The sequence below is a fragment of the Dasypus novemcinctus genome, chromosome 11 (genome assembly GCF_030445035.2).
Source record: "Dasypus novemcinctus isolate mDasNov1 chromosome 11, mDasNov1.1.hap2, whole genome shotgun sequence".
Taxonomy (NCBI): domain Eukaryota; kingdom Metazoa; phylum Chordata; class Mammalia; order Cingulata; family Dasypodidae; genus Dasypus; species Dasypus novemcinctus.
The window spans coordinates 22,129,002-22,147,262 of record NC_080683.1 but is presented as its reverse complement, the minus strand read 5'-3'; the positions used below and the strand labels follow the sequence as shown (position 1 = coordinate 22,147,262).

At 41.7% G+C, this 18,261-nt stretch overlaps 1 protein-coding gene across 3 annotated transcripts; it reads right to left on the bottom strand.

The window, feature by feature from the left end:
* Nucleotides 1-1,078: 1,078 nt before the first annotated feature.
* On the bottom strand, nucleotides 1,079-11,789 carry C11H6orf141 (chromosome 11 C6orf141 homolog). 3 transcript variants are annotated; one of them, XM_004471187.5, is made up of 3 exons: nucleotides 9,387-10,684; nucleotides 6,290-6,540; nucleotides 1,079-5,494 (listed from the first exon to the last, which is right to left on the bottom strand). In XM_004471187.5, the coding sequence occupies exon 1, from the start codon at nucleotides 10,365-10,367 to the stop codon at nucleotides 9,765-9,767; it is 603 nt and encodes a 200-aa protein (XP_004471244.1). In that variant the 5' UTR covers nucleotides 10,368-10,684; the 3' UTR covers nucleotides 1,079-5,494; nucleotides 6,290-6,540; nucleotides 9,387-9,764. The 3 variants fall into 3 exon arrangements, with proteins under 3 accessions (XP_004471244.1, XP_023448258.1, XP_004471243.1); XM_023592490.3 differs by having other exon boundaries at nucleotides 1,079-6,540; XM_004471186.5 differs by lacking the exons at nucleotides 1,079-5,494; nucleotides 6,290-6,540 and adding an exon at nucleotides 8,401-9,272 and having other exon boundaries at nucleotides 9,387-11,789.
* Between the last annotated feature and the right edge of the window lie 6,472 nt (nucleotides 11,790-18,261).

Here is an 18,261-nt window from a genome sequence, read left to right as displayed (position 1 = left end):
CCTATTGAGCACTGAAACAAAGAACGATTTAGCCCTTCCTCTGTATAAAAAGAACTCAAAATTCTTGTTCAGGGCTCGGGTTTGCAACGGAAAGCTCTCGAGTCTGGCTGGCCGTTAATAAACCCTTTTTCCTTCTCAAAATCATTCCTGAGTCTTGGCCTTTCTATACGCAAATAATTAAACCTCTCACAACTGCTACAACAGAGTTATATCCATTAATTCTAAATCCAAAGTCAAAATTAATCAATTTTGCCTGCTTCCTTTTACAGGGGCAATGACAGAAACAGCTTTGATTTGAGATCAGGAACCTGAGTTCTCAACTTGCAGCCCTCCATTTTTTGTGTTCGTAATGTCAAAAGAAATAAAACCACCTGTATAATCAAAGCCATGGGTTTATTAAAGGAGAAACTGCTGGAGCAGGGAGATCTCAGACAGGGGGCACTGGAATGGGAGTCTCAATAGCCATCTGGTCACAGCTGCTTATAAAGGCATTAAGGGGATTTCCAGATGGGGGGGCTACAATGACTAGCTGGCATTAAATTCCTTATCACATAGGGAGGTCTTACAAAGGGGGAAGCAGATATACATAGACTAGTATGGTATGCTTGTCCATTTTGATGTGCTATTCTTGGTGGAGTAGGCAAAAGAGAATTTATTAACAGTGTTAAAGGAAGGAAAGCTGAGCAAGTGGGCGGGGTATGTGCTAAGAAGCACAGTTAGTCTCTGAGCTACTGAGGGGAGAGTGTCTCCAGGGGTTATGAGTTGACATCTTATAAGTCCTTGGGCAAGGGGCGGGTTACTAAGTAAGTTGAGCCATTGTTTGTGAAACCTTAGGTTCTATCGCTTGCAAGCAGGTGTCTTTCCTGGAAACCTGTGGTCACTGCCGGTCTTCCCAGAGGTAGAGGTCTCTTGACTTTCCACCTCACTCAAGTCTCTAGGTAAGTGACTGTCCATCTGCCCCACGTTTCTAAATATGTGATGCTGAGACCAGCTCAGCTATAGGTCTCTATGAAGGGAAGGCAACACAGAACTGAAGAAATAAAAGGACAGAAAGAAAGACACAAGAAGGAAACAAAGATGGGAACAGGGGACTTCACAGCTTTTGAAACTGAGAGCCTCAACGCTCGTTTCCCCATTGTATTTATTTGAAAGCTAAGGAGAAGCTGTGGGCTACAAGAAGCAACCTGAAACATCCACAATAAGGTATTTCACAATAACAGGAGGCAACTCAGAACATCTTGTACAATAACAAGCAACTTGCAACATCTACAATAAGGCAATTTACAATAACAGGAAGCAACTTAGAACATCTTGTACAATAACAGGAAGCAACAAATAGGTAAGCCAATTTCCCACAACCATGTGATTCTCCACATGCTGCAGGTTCCCCTTTCTCCTACCTCACTATCGCTACTGGACCCAAACTGATTTATCACCCAGTATTGCTCATCTGCCAGCAGGTCAATTGTTTGTCTTTCGGAAAATTCTTTTCTGGATGCCCAATGCAAATGATCATTTTAATTGACACCTGTAGGATAGATAAAGTCTGAATGCCCTTTCTGTGAACCCAGAGCCCTGGAATAAGGGTAGGTTGGTCCAGCTGACCACTTGACCCTCATAAACAAGGACTTGGCTGAAAGAGTCGAAGGAACACCTGCGATAATAATCAGGGGATCTGGTCATTGTTAACCAGTAATCTTGTGTCCCACTGTCTGTAACCTCACAAAAGCTGACCGAGTCTGTTAGGGCGGAGCAGTGTGTGGAGCACAATGTGGAACAGCCCTGGCTGGCCGGCTGCCACCAGTCTGCAAATGATAAGGATGGAGCTTCCCCCCACTTGCCGACACTGGGTTCTTAGTTTTTTTCTTTTTTTATTACTCTTCATTGTCTTTCTTTTTAAAGATACATAGATCACAAATAATGTTATATTAAAAGAATATAAGAGGTTCCCATATACCCCACCTCCCACCCCCACCCCCACCCCCACTCCTGGAAGAGTGGTATCCTATTCCATTTTCTTTTCTTTTTTTAAATGTTACATTCAAAAACTATGAGGTCCCCATATACCCCCTACCCCACTCCTCCCACATCCATAACCTCTTTCATCATCGTGGGACATTCATTGCATTTGGTGAATACATTTTGGAGCACTGCTGCACCACATGGTTAATGGTTTACATTGTAGTTTACACTCTCCCCCAGTCCACCCACTGGGCCATGTGAGTAATAAAGGCAAGACCGTTGCTGGGCTCCCCTGTGGTACCTCTGAAATACCAAATCAGTTGGTCGAGCTTGACCACCTGCATTACAATGGGTATAGATGGCAGGCCAGGGTCTCTACCTGTGTTACTGATGTGGGCTATGGGTGGAAGGCTCTTTGTCTCTTCAGAGATAACTAAGTTGTTTGACTTGTGGGTGTGGAACGGTAAGAGGCTGCAGTCCTGCCCTTAGGGACAGTGGAAGCGGCTCCAGTCCCAGGAAATGTTTAACAATGCAAGGGCTATAAACTTTAAGTATTTAGGGGAAATGCAAAAAGTAAATATGCTAAAAGCTTATCTAAAATATCTGGAGTCCCTGCTAAAAGCTTACCTAAGACGTGGAAGAGATATATGCTAATTGAAGCCTATTGAGAACTGAAACAAAGGGACCATTTGGCCTTTCCTCTCTGTATAAAAGACGTTTGAAAGTCTTGTTCGGGGCTCGGGATTCAAACAGAAGTTCCCGAGTCCGGCAGGCCGTCAATAAACCATTTTTCCTTCTCAAAATCATTCCTGAGTCCTGGCCTCTCTATACTCAAATAATTGAACTTCTCTTAAATTCTACAACATTACAACACCCAAAGCAGACAATTTTTACCATCAACATGACAAAATTATGTCCAGAAATGATCATAAATGAAACAACTTCCATCTTTTGGCTACAGTCTGATACAATAATACTTTATGTAAATTATATGACAAGCTTTAATAAACGTCTGAAAAACAACTACTAAACTATAGCATTGATGTAACATTTCATTTCCTTGATTCATTCTTTAGTTTTAAAACAATTCAAAAATTCCAATGTTAAAGATACTCAAATTTAGTAAAATATTTCATTTGTGAACTAAATTTATACTTACCAAAAAAATGTTACATCTTGCTCTTTGTTTTAAATTTTACACATAAAACAGCGGTCACGTATGATTGAACTGAAGTAACTCAACTTCTTTTCCTTAACCACTACAATCACTGCTACTACTGTTAACATCAAAGCTGCCCTTGTAAAGCAACAATATATAGATAGGGCTGTAGACATAAACTGCTCCCCAAGTGAGCTGGAAAGATTCTGAACCCTTAGGAATTTAAATTTACTCTAAAAAAAAAAAAAAAAAAAATGCAGGTAGCTGTTGAGTCTGTGAGTAGGAGGACAATGCTGAGTTCGTCAAATTAACTTCTATGTGGAAAAACATATGAAACGGAAATAATGTGTTAAATTGAAACTCAATCTGCATTATTAAAATTCAATCAGTAATAACAGGAATTTTTTCAAATTTACATCAAGAAAATATTGTTTTTCAAAAAGGAGTATTTTATCATTAAACGCATGTTGGTTAACAAAAAGCAGACTTTTAGTCACCATTGTTTTAAAATCTCAAGACAACTGCACTTATTGCTAGCACCTGGGGCAAACCCCACCCATTGCCAAACTCATTGGCCACTTCATAACAGTTTCCAAGTCACAGAATCCTTTTCCTCCACTCCAACATAATCTCAACTGAGGAGAGACATGAACCAACCTTGATTTTAAGATTACCTCATTTTGCAAATTCGCATGTTTTCCCATCCAGTTACACTGGAATGAGAGACTCTATTCTGACGCTTGTAACTGCAGGGATCGGGTATACCGAGGCTGGCTTCAGAGCCCAACAGCATAGAGCGCACCCCTGAAGCCATCAGGTTTTCACTGTACAGCTTTCCCACTCCCCTGCCTGTCGCAGCAAGTGATGGTGGCTGACTCCTTTGCTATACCAAGCCCTAAATAAATAGTTCATTTGTTGTCATTTGAGTGTCTTTATTTCCACTCTAAAATTTTGTATTTTTGTTAAAGCCACAGTCTCCTAAAGTACACTTATGCTGTCTTAAATCGTTTCATTGGCCTCATAGTGCCTAAGAACTGACTATAACTCCTTACTCTAAGGTAAAATGGGCTGTTTTTATCTCCATCTAGAAAAGTAAAGGCACCTAGATTTGCCCTCCTTCTTTACAAAGTACTGACGGCTGTTATAAAGTCAGTGTTCACAAGTTGCAACCCTATTTTCTTACCTGAATCAGTTGATTCAAATTCAAGCCTCACTCACTCCACCACCCATGCACAATTCATCAGTGGCTGACAAGTTCTGACTCAGCCTGCAGAAGTGTTGCAATGGAGTTGTAATGACTTCCTGCCCTTTTTCCCTTAAGGAGTTTTTGATAATGTATTATTTCACATTATAAAAGCAAATTCCTGAAATAGTTTTAATTCCAATAATCAAGTAAGGTTCCCTTAGGAAAATTTTGAGAACCACAAGCCTTTTTAAAAAAATGTAGAGATCTCTTTAACAATTCACAAATTGATCTATACTATATTATACCATTCTCTAATATCTAAATCTTTTTGTAATTCTTCATATCAATATTTTCATGGTATTGCTAACAATGGGGAATGCAAAATCATTTTAATTTTTATAAGTGAAAAAGGAGGCTACAGAACTCAATACAGGGTATATGTCAATGCTTCTCAAACTTAAATATGAACCACCAGGGATCTTAAGATAGAAATTACTATTCAGTAGATCTGGGGAAAGGCCTGAGATTCTGCATTTCTAACAAGTTTCTGGGAGATGCCCACACTGCTAGTCCAAGGACCACACATTTGAAGTAGTATCAGTGTATGTCATATCAAAGTTTAAACACAAAATATTCAGAAAATACATATAGGTTACACCAGTTTATATATAATTTAAGGTCAGAAAAGTGTATGTATAAGAAAGAAATCTCCTTCTGGAAGAAAATAAGGCTCACTGGACTGTGGAGAAAAAAATAATCTATTCTCAATCTTTCAAGAAGTGGCACACAACCAGAAAACGTGGCGAGTACTGTAAACAAAGGAAAATTACACAATTTATACCTCTAAGCCTAGCATGCAAGCTCTTCCTCTGTTTCTCCATAGACTGGATACTTCAGAGGTTACAGCCTACTCAAGAAGTCTAATTTTCCTGCTCCTCAGTTTTTTGTTTTTTAAAACTTCTCCCCCCTTACCTCCCACGCCATTGTCTGCTCTCTCAGTCCATTTGCTGTGTGTTCTTCTTCTTCCACTTGCATTGTTGTCAGCAGCACCAGGAATCTGTCTTTTTTGTTGCATCATCTTGCTGCATCAGCTCTCCATGTGTGCGGCGCCACTCCTGGGCAGACTGCACTTTTCTCCTGCGGGGCAGCTCTCCTTGAGGGGCACAGTCCTTGCACGTGGGGCTCCCCTACATGGAAGACACCTGTGTGTGGCACAGCACTCCTTGTGCGCATCAGCACCGCAGGTGGGCCAGCTCACCATACTGGCCAGGAGGCCCTAGACTTGAACCCTGGGCCTCCCATGTGGCAGGCAGACGCTCTATCAATTGAGCCAAATCTGCTCCCCCTCCTTCCCCCCCACCTCCCCAGGTTTTGATTAACAGCTTCCTCCATACATTCCAACTGTTTTGGTTTTTACCTGCTCCTTTTGCCAAATAAGGTATGGAATTTAGTGCTGAGTTGGTATTGACTTAGCTCTTTCTTATGCATCCTTTTTACTGGCTGTAAGACTGGTTTAAGCTGGTTTCCTTTGTTCCTGCTTGACCTGGGAGTGGGAGAGTGAGGCAGTAGGCTGCCAGTTTACATTACTATTTTCTTCCTCCCTGCTTTATATTACCTTTATGTGAAAACTAAACTGATTCTCCATCTCTTACAGTATATATGTATATATACATAAAATAGAAAAGAAATAAAATCTGACTGGAAATTTTGTAAATATTAACAGGGATTTGAAGTCATGGGTGAGTTTGTTGTTTTTCTTCCTCTATACTTTTATATCACAGAAAGTGTTTCCTTAAATTTTTCTTTTTTCTTTTAAAGCAATGACCCCCATCAGATTTTATCACCAAGTGCTGATAAGAGTCAACAAGAATGAGAGTTGCAATTTAAATGTAATGCATCTCAAAGCTGACTGAAGTTGTGGACAAAGGGCTTTAATGGAGGTCAGATCTGATCCATAGCAGTTCTGAAGGGCCCAGACTTACCATGTGACATTTGTCCTAAAGTTACTCATATGGCTTCTGGAAATCCCTGCTGTGACTCAGCCATCTACTGCAATGATTGTGGACGACTATATTTTTGAGTGAGGTGGAGGTTAAGACCAAAGAGCCAAGACCCAGCCATCCTCATAGATGTCTTAGTATTGAAGATGCCTGAGAGTCACACCCAGGACACTGAGATAGGAGAGGCTTCTTCAGACTCCTCACAGGATGGGTTTTATTCCAATCAGGGAAACCTGTGAAGCAAAGTCAATGGAAGTTCAATGCATTACTTTTTGTTTCCTGTGAGATATGTTTAAAGCAACTCTATAAGCACTTGAAATACTCTAGTTGCAGACAGTTACCCTGGAAGCAGTATAAATGTTTTAAGAATAATTTTTTTTACTCAAAGGAGATAAAATGAAAAATAATTGTGCCTATTTTGCTTTTTTTTTGGAGGACATTAAAAACCCCTGAGGGAAAACAAACTAACCTGACCACATCCTAAAGAAAGTACCTGTTAAGAATTGACTTTTCACACTCACCCAGACTGTACCTTAGGCCTTTTGGCTCTAGGGTAAATCCTGATCACAAATTAGGAGGTCAGGCTAAGGAATTTAAGGAATGTTCTGATCCATGAAACATTGTGAAAAGGCCTGGTTAGGGTGAAAAGCAAAATAAACGGTAACAACAATAATACCTAATGTTAGCATTTATTGTAGGTCTGGCACTAAGTATTTTAAATTTAACTTAATTCTAAAAAAATATTACATAGATATTATTTATTATGCCCATTTAACAAATAAAGACACAGAGGTGCATTGAGATTTAGCATCTTGCCCAAGGTCATAGTAAGAAATGGAGCCAGTTTTTAACCCAAGCCATTTGAACTGCCCAAGTTCAAGACAGGGCAATTGAATGATGCTACCATTTTTGGTCATTGTTTAAGGGCTTTTCTTGTTGTGTATATTCAATGTTCAAACACTGAGAGCTTTGAGGACTCACAATCAAATTTTTTTTTTTTTAAGATTTTTTATTTCTCTCACACACACACACCCCATACTTCCCCCCATTGTCTGCTCTGTGTGTCCATTCGCAGTGTTCTTCTGTGTTTGCTTGTATTCTCATTAGGTGTCTCTTGGAACCGATCCTGGTACCTTCTGGAGGGGGAGAGAGGTGATTACTCTTTTGAGCCACCTCAGCTCCCCTGTTCTGCTACATCTTCTTATTTTCTCTTCTCTGTGTCTCCTGTTGTGTCATCTTGCTGCGCCAGCTCTCTGCATTGGCCAGCACTCCCACGCAGGGCGGCTTTCCCCACATGGGGTGACATTCCCACACAGGGCGGCACTCCTCGTGGGCCAACTCGCTGTATCGGCCAGGCTTGCCCTCCCCAAGAGGCCCTGGGCATAGAACCCTAGACCTCCTATATGGTCGACAGGAGCCCAATTGGTTGAGCCACATCCATTTCCCAAAACCAAATTTTTTAAGCTCAGGTCTGAAATTTGTCTGCCAAGAAGTTTAACCTCACATAGGAAACATGCCTAGCGTTGTTGAAGGAAAAGAGAATTCAAAGGTCAAAAGGTAGTATTTTACCTTTTCTACCTGCCAAGCAATTTTAAACACAGATCAGCTCAGGGGCTGGATTTCTCTCTCAAGTGAGCCTCAAGGGCTTGAGAACCACTAATGGTGCTTCTCCATCCACCAGGCCTTGCTATATTTAGCGATACCAAGGAGATTCTCCTTCTCATAAACAGGGCTGAGGAAACCCAGGATGTCCTCAGTGAACTTAAGATTCCTGAGTTATTCCCAAGCCTTTAGGTGGGGAGGGAGATGATCATATTCTTTACCTACTTATTATAGTAAGCACATGCAATCACTAGCTCAGGCCTTGCTTATTTCATCGTTGAATCAGGGACATACCTTGCCTTCCAGGAAGCAAGATCTGAATCAGAGGATCTTTTGAGGGCATTTCAAAGTCTGAACTGAAAAGTAAAGGGCAGAGTGTGATAGGTAAGGTGGAGAGCGCTGTTCAACCATTTGCCTCTCAAAAGCCAAAGTCCCATTTGGCTTTTTTCTTGCAGTACCTAAAGACTACTTTAGTAGTGAGTGAAGTCAAGCAGTTCATCTAGAGCAGGGTTTCTTAACAAGGAGTCTGTGAGCTTGAATGGAAATTTTTTTAAAAACCATTATTCTTCTGAGGCTGTGTCGGTGCAGGTGTGATGTATTTATTAAATAATACACAGTAGAGTGTGGACTTAGTAAGGGGTCCGTGGTTTTCACCTGACCGGCCAATGGGTCAGTGCAACAAAAAGTTAAGAACCCTGGTTTAGAGGGAGGGCTTTGCTTCTCCCTGATTTCCAAAATAGGTCCAAAAGTGCCCATGTTACTAAAGAGTTAATAAGGATGTTATTTAATAATAAAGATGAATACATAAAATAAGAAAAATGTGGTTTTTCAATAACACCAGGAAAGACCCCTCTCCCCCATGGGCACCATAAAAGATGAAATATCAACTAACTCTTGACTAACGTTCTTATTAATAATAAGTAACTGTGGACAAGGAGACATGCAATCACTTTATGGCAAACTATACATTTCTATCAGAAAGGTTTACCTGCAGCATTTTAAACACTGAAATAGTATTTTCATAATATTAAAAGCCTGCTGAAATCAATATGATCCCATTTATGCTGGATTCAATTAAATATTCTTTGGGTAAAGCCCTTTGAAATGGCATTTCTCCTTCAAAGTTCAGTCTTCTATTTTCCTACTTCTTTTCCTAGCTCCTCTTTCTTCTTCGTAACACTGAAATGTGAAAAAGAAAATGTGCACAGCAGGAAAATGGCAAGATTTTGTTTATTTGCTGCTAAACAAAGCTTTATTTTACGTTTTTATTTCCCCATTTCTTTTTCAACTTTCAAAATAAGTCTCTCTCTACCCATTCTCACCCCTCCCCTGTAGGGAGCACGTCAACCTCCAGCTTTAAGTCCTAAAGAAGAGGGGAGGGAAGGAAAGGAAGAAAAGAGATCAATCCAGAGGTCTGGCACACTGAGAACAGGTTTTCTTATTTTAAAACTCGTACATTCTGCCAATTTGAAAGTACCTTTTCTCCCTCTCCTCTGAATGACTGAGGTCCTCGGGTCGCCACGGTATTGAAAATCACAAGAGAGGTAGTAAGGTTTAAAGTCCTTCGGCTGTGTCTGGAGCCGCCGGTCTCCCAGGAGGCCTGCGCCAGCATCTCAAGAATTTTGGTAAGTTAATTGCAGGCTCGGTTTCCCGGAACAGCAGAGCTTTTCTTAACGATTACCGCTGATGCACCAACCAGGAGCTTTCCTCTGGCTCCTCTTCCCGGTTTAATCTCCTCTGGGATTCGGTCCTTGGGTATCCTGAAAGGATCCTCTCCGCTGCAAGGAGGCGGGTGCCTCCCTCTGAGCCAGATGAACCCGAGTTCTTCAGGGACCCCGGCGTCCCCAAAGCTGCCTCACTCCTGGATCGTGCGGAAAGTGACCGCGGTAATGGATCGCTCCTCGGTCTTTGTGGTCATGAGACCCTTTGTCCACGCGGTCTCCTGCACCTCCTGTGTCACCCGATAATCCACGACCCGCACGAGTACGGATTTGGGTGGGGCCGCGGGGTCCCGGGCCGAAGGTGGGCAGAGAGCGTCTACACGGCTGCCGAAAGCCCGCGTTTCTCGTGGTGAGAGGGAAGGGCCGTCTCGTTCGCTGCCGTCTCCGCCCGCCTGGGGAAGGTCCTCCCCACTGGCCACCGCTTCCTGGGCAGGGCCCCTTTGAGTCCCCAGCCACCTTTCCGGGTGCAGAAGAAAGAGCACTTTCTCTCGGACCCAGGGCTCACATTCCTGCTTCTCTGCAGCCCGCGGCCCCGGGCCCCGCGCAGCCGACCCGTTTGCCGGGGTGCTTCCCGGGCTTCCGCTCGCCCCCGCGGTCACGGCATTCGGGGCGCCCGGGGGCAGGGAAGCCCGGCGCCCCAGCTCCGGCTGAAAGGCCCAGGCGCGCCCCGACCAGCTGTGGGAACCTGCCGCTCCACACGACCCGGGACTCTGCATCCTGGCAGAGGGGTCTTTCATTCTTTTCGCGCGTCCGCGGGCTCAGGAAGCGAGCTCCCGCGGGGCTCCGGAAGGCGCGGGGCGAGCAGGCCCGGGGCGTGGCCTCTGCGGCCGGCCCGCGGGAGCTGGAGTCAGGAGCCGCCGCAGGCGACCTCGGGGCTGGCCGCCGCCGGGTCTCGTCGGCCTCCTTTGCCACGCGGCTTTCCTGCCCGGGAGGAATAGAAGCACGACCTTTGCCCCAAACGCACCTCTGCTCCCTCCTCTCCACTGCTACCACAGCCCTGCACCCTTCTTCGTGTTTCTTATACGAAATACGAAATTCTCAAGTTCCATCCTAGTTTCTTAAGTACCATCCTAGTTTCCCACCCGATCTTTTTGCGAGGTGAGGCGCAGAAGACACCCTCTTACCCTCCATTTTAACGAGGTGAGGGGCCAAAGACGCCCTGCCATGGGCGGGGGAGTGGAGGTCTCTGGAGAACCAGGGAAAAGCACGGCCAAAAATGCTCAAGACAAACCGTACCTTCTTTCCGCAGACAGTCCCCGACGTGAAGGAGCAAGGAAGTTTAAAAAAAGCTCATCTGATTTAATCAATTCTTAACTGAAGAAATTCATCTCTGTTGGGAATCCACCCCAAGATTATCGAATGTAGATCAAAGGGTTAGATTGGGACATTTTAAGGCTCTGAGGCAACAGCTTCGGGGTTGTTTGCCCTGCTTCCTTTGGGAGCCAGGGTTTATAATGACCAGTGCTCACACCTGGCTTCATTTTGGTACTAATCAGAGCCTACCTCAGGATGGGTCTTTGGCCTTTGCTTTAAAAACAAAACAAAACAAAACAAAAACCGCTAAATGAATGTCTCTTCAACTTCAGAGGTTTGAAAACATGCCTATTTCCACTAGGGTTTCCAAATCTACCCATCCTCAGGTCCTGTGACACACAACCTTTGCCTAAGGTTAATGTGAAAAACTAACACAGAGACCGCCGTTTGTGATTTTCCATCCATTTCATGTGACAGATGTTTGTCTTACTAGAAAATATGCACCATTTTGTATCTGATTTAGAAAAATGACTGCAATGGTGGATATTTCTGTACATATAGGAAGGACCAAGTAAATGGTGAAAGATATTTTGGAAAGACCTTCCATCTGTCAGATCATCTAAAGGAAAAAAGTGGGGAAGAGTGAGAAAACGGGTCAGTGCGCACAAATGACCTTGGGCTGTTGAGCAATAAATCCTAATTCACAAAGGTTTCTGAGCATTTGAGCCAAGAATTGTTCGAAGCAGTTTATATATTTCCATTAATTTTTTCTCTACAGCAATCTAAGGAAGTAGTGCTATTACTGTGGTCCCTTGAGAATTTGAAAGCACAGAGATGATTTTTTTAATGTAATATCTTTTTAAAAAATGAATAAATTGAGTAGAATTTGAAAAAAAAAAAAAGAAAAGAAAGCACAGAGATGTTAAGTCCTTGCCTAAGGTCAAATGCTGGTAAACAGTGGACACAGGTTTCTAACTCATGATTAAAATGCTCGCTTCCAAATGACCTCTAAATTACCTTCCTATTTTAAGGCTATGGCTTCATGTTTTCTGTTCATTTTCTTTAATCAGTTATTACTGAGTAGGTGCTAAATGCCAGCAACAATGCCAGCTACTATTCTAGGTGATGTGAATACCGGGAAACAAAGCAAAGTTGCTTGCTCTTTGAGGTTTTCAATCTTTACAAATGGTAACGAATACATGAAATCCTTTGTCCAGAGGTAGGAGATAGTAAATTGACTTAAATGTACTTGAAAATCTTCAGAGTGACTTGTTAAAAGTGTAAATTAATGGCTCTCAAAGACTTGTTTTCATAGGTTTGGGACAGGGTTTAGGAATATGGATCTTTAGCAAGGCTCTAGGGATTCAGATTCTAGTGATCCATGAATAACATCATGAGAAAATGAAAAATTTTCATAAATTCTGGTCCTTCTATTTTCCTTCCTCAAAATAATATTGGGGAATTCCAATTAAATTGTCTAATTTGGGGGAAGCTTAAGGTAAAACACAAGGTTTCTTGTTTCCAAATAGTTTACTTGTCTTTGGGGATTAGGATAGATGATTATAACTGTGGCGAATGGGGAAACCCATTTGCCAAGGCACCTTAATTTCCAGATGTCAAGAAGTGGTGTATTAATGCTTAAGAAAACATTAGGAGGAAAAGCTAAGGTAAATCAAACATCAAAGAGGTAAAATCTACAGGGAAGATAAACTGGAGGAAAAGGTAGCTTGCCTCCTGGATAGGGGTATGGGCTGTGCCACAAATAGCTAAACATGCCTAAAAGGCTAAAATGGACCCATTTACTTCCTCTAGGCATTGCCTATTAGTGTGCATGCCAGTTAGGAGTGGTAAAGCAATTCAAATCCCTGGGGTCTGAAAAGTGACAGAAGGACACCAGTCTATATTATACCCTGGTGGAGTCAAAAGAAGTCCCTGATGGGCCTAATCTTCCAGCAAGTAGGCCCTCTAATTTTGTCTAATAGATTTGGAAGTTTAAAAAAATTTTTATGGTAGTCTCACCCTCAGTTATACTAGTACCTCTGCCTTTAGTAAGATGTACCTTCCTGCTGTAGGCCTCTAGCTTTAACACCTGCGGGAAAATAGCTTGCTTTTGAACGTGGGAACCTGGCTTGAAGTTGAAACGTTTCCTTAATGCAGATAAAATGAGTGGGCTGAGGAATGCCGGCCTTCACTAGTTGGAACGCTGTCTGGTCCCCACGAAAATTATTTGCATGAGGAGGCATTTGAACTTTGTATGGCCTGTTCCCTAGTATTGTAGGTGTTGAAGCTTTAATAACAAACAGCCTTGAAAGTAAACATAGATAACTGCTGCTTTGTAATTTCTAATAAATATGGTGTGGAAACTAGGGTCGAGGCTCTCAGTTCCAGAAGCTGTGAGTCCCTTGGTCCCATCTTTATTTTCTCCCTTACATCTTTCTTTCTGTCCTTTATTTCTTAAGTTCTCCATCACCTTCCCTTTGTGCAAACCTATTGCTGAGCTGGTCTCAGCAAACACCCATATTAATATCTATGAGCTTTCTCCTACCAAATCTAAAATTCTTAAGTAGAAAAAAACTGACCTATTAGCCAGGTTATTTTTTCACTTGTGTGAACGTAAAATGCAGCCCTATTGGCAACCAGGCCAAGACCATCCCAAATGACTTAATCAACACTCCCAGAATATAGATACTGTTTACATAAGCTACTCTGTGATCATGTTTGGAAGGTGCCAGAGACAAGGCCACTACAAAACCCCAAAAATGATTAAAAAACCCCTCTTGTGACTACCTTGTGACTGTCGTTCCTTTACTAATGATACCTCTAGTTTATGCTTGCTTTAATCTTTCATCTCCTAGATTAAAATTACCAAAATGTCCTATCATTAAATTGCCCCCACCTCTTGAAAACTTTCAAGCCAGCACTGGTACTGCCTTCTACTTCCTTAAGCCCTCCTTACATTCCAAGCACGAGCCTGAATCCTATAAGAAGCCCCTCCCAACCCCACTTAATGACATTCCACAATTCTCTAGGGGCCTTTCTCTCTTGTAAGATACATAAACCTAACGTTAGTGGTAGTGGTAGTGGTAGTGGTAAAGATGTGTTCCTGGTGGTCTTTGGTCATGGGTATTTAGAAAGCATATAGAATCGTGTCCCCTAATGAAGTAGGAATATAAGGTGGAAGGTGTTTGGCAGGCCAGGTGTTTGATTAGGGTGGCTCTGGCAATAGAATGTATAGCAATACATCAAGGGTTTTAATAGACTTTCACTTTTAAAGCCTAGGAAATAACCAGGTTTGTGGAGACTGCGGTAGCAAAGTAAAACTTTTCTATTTCAGTATATTGGCAATAGTTTGTATTCCTACATCTGGTTCAAAAGTTGATATAACACTCCTTTCTGTGGAGATCCTCCATACCTTGGTGTATTTGGGAACCCATCAATGGCCTTTGGCAGAAGAATTCACAATTCAGAAAATAGTCTTTCTTTCAGCAAAGACTCTTGGGCCTACTTATTCTTATTGGATCAGTTGATTGGTAAATAAATTTTGTTCAGATAATGCTTTTCTTTCTGAGAGCTAAATAAGCCTGACATATTATGACCGGTTGTACTCACTCACAGGCCAATTTTGTCCCCAGAAAAGCTCAAGCTTACCTGGTAGATCAGAGTGAGAGTGGGTAGAGAGATCATGAAGCAGTATTTTTTTTTAAACCTTACATTGCCCCCAAATGATTAATGTGTGGCTAAGAGTAAAAACCCTGGGTATGGAGCATATTTATTTGCTGCTTGGTATATAACTACCATGTATAACTACATTATTTGCTTTCTAGAGGTTGAAGAAGTACAAGACCTTTTATTTCTAGGAGTTTACAATAGGGTTGAGAAGACAAAACAAACAGACGTTAAACAGCCCAATTTTCCCATTTCTTTTTTTTTTTTTTTTTTTTTTTAATTTTTTTATTTTTTATTGACTTTGTAATAATATTACATTAAAAATATATATGTGAGGTCCCATTCAACCCCATCCCCCCACCCCCCCTCTCCCCCCCCCAACAACACTCGTTCCCATCATCATGACACATCCATTGGATTTTGTAAGTACATCTTTGGGCACCTCTGCACCTCATGTACATTGGTTCACATCATAGCCCATACTCTCCTCCATTCCATCCAGTGGGCCCTGTGAGGATTTACAATGTCCGGTGATTGCCTCTGAAGTAACATGAGACTGAACTACCTCAGTGGTTTTGAAACTTGACTGTAAGTTGAAATCACTTAGGAAATATTAAAAAAGAAAAAAAAGTAGTTACATGGCCCCCACTTACATGAACTTTGGAGTAATTGGCCTGGGGTGTGACTCAGAGGACTGGCATTTTTAAAAAAATTTCCAGGTTATTCTAACATGCTGCCAAGTATGAGAACCATTGAGCTAGATTGCCTTTAAGGCCCCTTCTAGGTATAACACTAGATTGAGAAAATTCAAAATAAAGTGTACGTTATGAATCTCATATTAAAAAGGGGATTTAATGAAGGGAAGAAAAGGGGTGAGAGCTAGACTAGATGAGAATAATGGAAGTCTATTGGGATCAGTTTGGCAATTTTGGATGGAAGCTACGGAAACCAACTCTAATTAACTTAAGGAAATTAGGCTTTATAATAGATATATTAGGAGCTCACAGATTCATTGGAGAATTAGGAGAAACAGACTTTAAAATAGGTAGAAATCAAAGCCCTTGCAGAGGGATAGCAAGTTGATTCTTCGAAGCAATCACAAAGCAGATTCCATCACTAGGCCTAATGAACCTCAATGCTTTCACTTGTCTCTCAGGCACTTACTTCAGGAGTCAAAAGTATTCAGTCGGTTGAGTTTATGTCACCTGCCTAATCCTTGACAAAACAGGACAATAAATGGAAACTATATGGAAGAAGTCTTCGGGGACCTCCGTGGGGGTCTTATTGGCATAGTAAATCTAGCTGTTTGCTTTTCCATTATAGAAGCCAACGGAGAGGTGATATTCCACAAAGGAAGTTAGGGTGTTATTAAGGAGGAGTAATGAATTTTCAGAGGCTAAAAAAAAAATCACACTAATGTCTATGATGCTATGTATAATTAACAGAATTTGAATTTAGGAGTGGCAAATAGGGTATTCTGGATAAGGCAACCTTATGAACAAGGTGTAGTGTATGGCAGCCTATGAAGAAAACAGTTTTGTCTTTGACATTTCGTATCTATCTAAAATACTTTCCATGGTTTTATGCATTCCCATGACTTTAACTGCATCCCGTACCCTGATGATTCTCAAATGTATACCTCTATCCTAGACTACACTGCTTAGTTCCAAACTTGGATTACATTGTAATATTTATTTCTTCTGAAGAGGATCATACTTCCTGGTGTGTTTACCATGTGACTTTCAGTGTGCCTTCTATAAGAGAAATACATTTCCCCATCCAACCGATGTGGACTTTGGCTCTGTGACTTGCTTCGTCCTATAGGATATGACTGGATATGATGTTAGACCCATCTGAGCAGGTGCTTGAAGAGTCATGGCAAGATTGGTTCTGGGCCTTCGACTGAGCATGAAGACAACACATGGAACAGAGCTGAGTAGAATCCAGCAAAGATGTGGCAGCTGACATGAATTCTGAGCAAGAAACAAACTTTCCTGTCATAAGCCAATGAAATTTGGAGGTTGTTTGTTATCACAGCTTAATCTAGTGAAATTTTTTCTATTTAACTTCCTACTGTTCTACAGTCACTCTTAACTCAAAATGTCTAAAATGGAGCTCATCGTCTACTAAATCTGCTTCCTTTTTCTATATTCCTTATCTCAAATATTAATATTAGCATGATCAGCAATTCTATTATTTTCCTTCCTCTCAGCCTCTTCCCCTCCCCACATGTATGTTTAACCAAGTCTTTTTTTAAAAAAGATTTCTTTATTTATTTCTCTCTCCCCACCCCCGTTGTCTGTTCTCTGTGTCTATTTGCTGAATCTTCTTTGTCCGCTTCTGTTGTCAGCGGCACGGGAATCTGTATCTCATTTTGTTGCATCATCTTGCTGCTTCAGCTCTCTGTGTGTGCGGCGCCTTTCCTGGGTAGGCTGCACTTTCTTTCGTGCTGGGTGGCTCTCCTTACGGAGGCACACTCCTTGCGTGTAGCATGGGGCTCCCCTATGCGGGGGACACCCCTGTGTGGCAGGGCACTCCTTGCGCGCATCAGCACTGCGCATGGACCAGTTCCACATGGGGCAAGGAGGCCCAGGGTTTGAACCGCGGACCTCCCATGGTAGTGGTAGGCGGACGCCCTAACCACTGGGCCAAGTCTGCTGCCCCCTGTCCGAGTTTTGTAGATTCTATTTCCTTAATATCCTTCCTTTCCTAACCCCACCTCTCCAGTCCCTACAACTACAAAAATAAAGTCCAGACTCATGAACGGCATTAAAAATCCTTCATAATCCTACTCCCATCTATCACTTTATGTGGTTGATTGAATAAATAAAAGAAACCCTCCGACCACCTAAATGAGCATAAAGCACAGTTTCTACACTAGTTTGAGGTTATTCTACATAAATACAATTCAGTTTCATTATAGATGGGCCTTGAGAACTATGAGCCTTCTATAAGAGTTTAATCATATTTCCTTTGACACCTAAGGTTCTTAGACATGGAGAATCAGAGAACTCAAACTGTGTGAAGAAAAGCATACAACACTGGTCAGAAGACTTTTATAGGTCACATTTCCTTGGGTAAGTCTCCCAATTTATCCAAACGTATGCTGTCTTCTGCAAGGGATAAATAATACCTGCTCTGCTTGCTTCTCAGAGTTGTTATAAAGATCAAATTAAACAATTACAGCAGCACTTTGAAAACTATAAAGCCTGTGAAATAGGTTTTGATTTAATTCTTTTATGTGCAGTATTATTTCCTGGAAATGGAAACCCAAAACATGGTGTTTGATGAAGTTTCAAGGACTTGTGCAAAGAAATGAGAACTAGAACTCCTACTCTTGGAATAGAGGAAAAAGTGTTGGTAGTTATAAATTGAGGGAAAGGGAGGAAGAGGAGGAGCCAGGCATTTCTATCTTTGCCAAGCAGCTTAGCCTAGTAGTATGAGATAAAGTGGAAACTGAGGTAAATTTTTTAGAAAGGTATCTTTGGCTTAAATTTTGGGTACCAACATGTGTACTCAACATGGGAAAGGATAAAAGAGGCTTAGGTTTACCTGACATGTGACCCTGAGATGAACTTTATATATATTTATGTACAATTTTTAAAAAATGAAACAATCATTCAAGCACTTTTTTTCTCCATAGATGTGGTAGCAATCCCTAAACAATTTTGGCAATGCACTTTGAAATTTGATGTTAAAAGTCAAAGAATA

What these genes read in the sequence shown, in the direction of transcription:
- C11H6orf141 (XM_004471186.5), bottom strand. Translation starts at nt 10,367, where the DNA reads ATGAAAGACCCCTCTGCCAGGATGCAGAGTCCCGGGTCGTGTGGAGCG.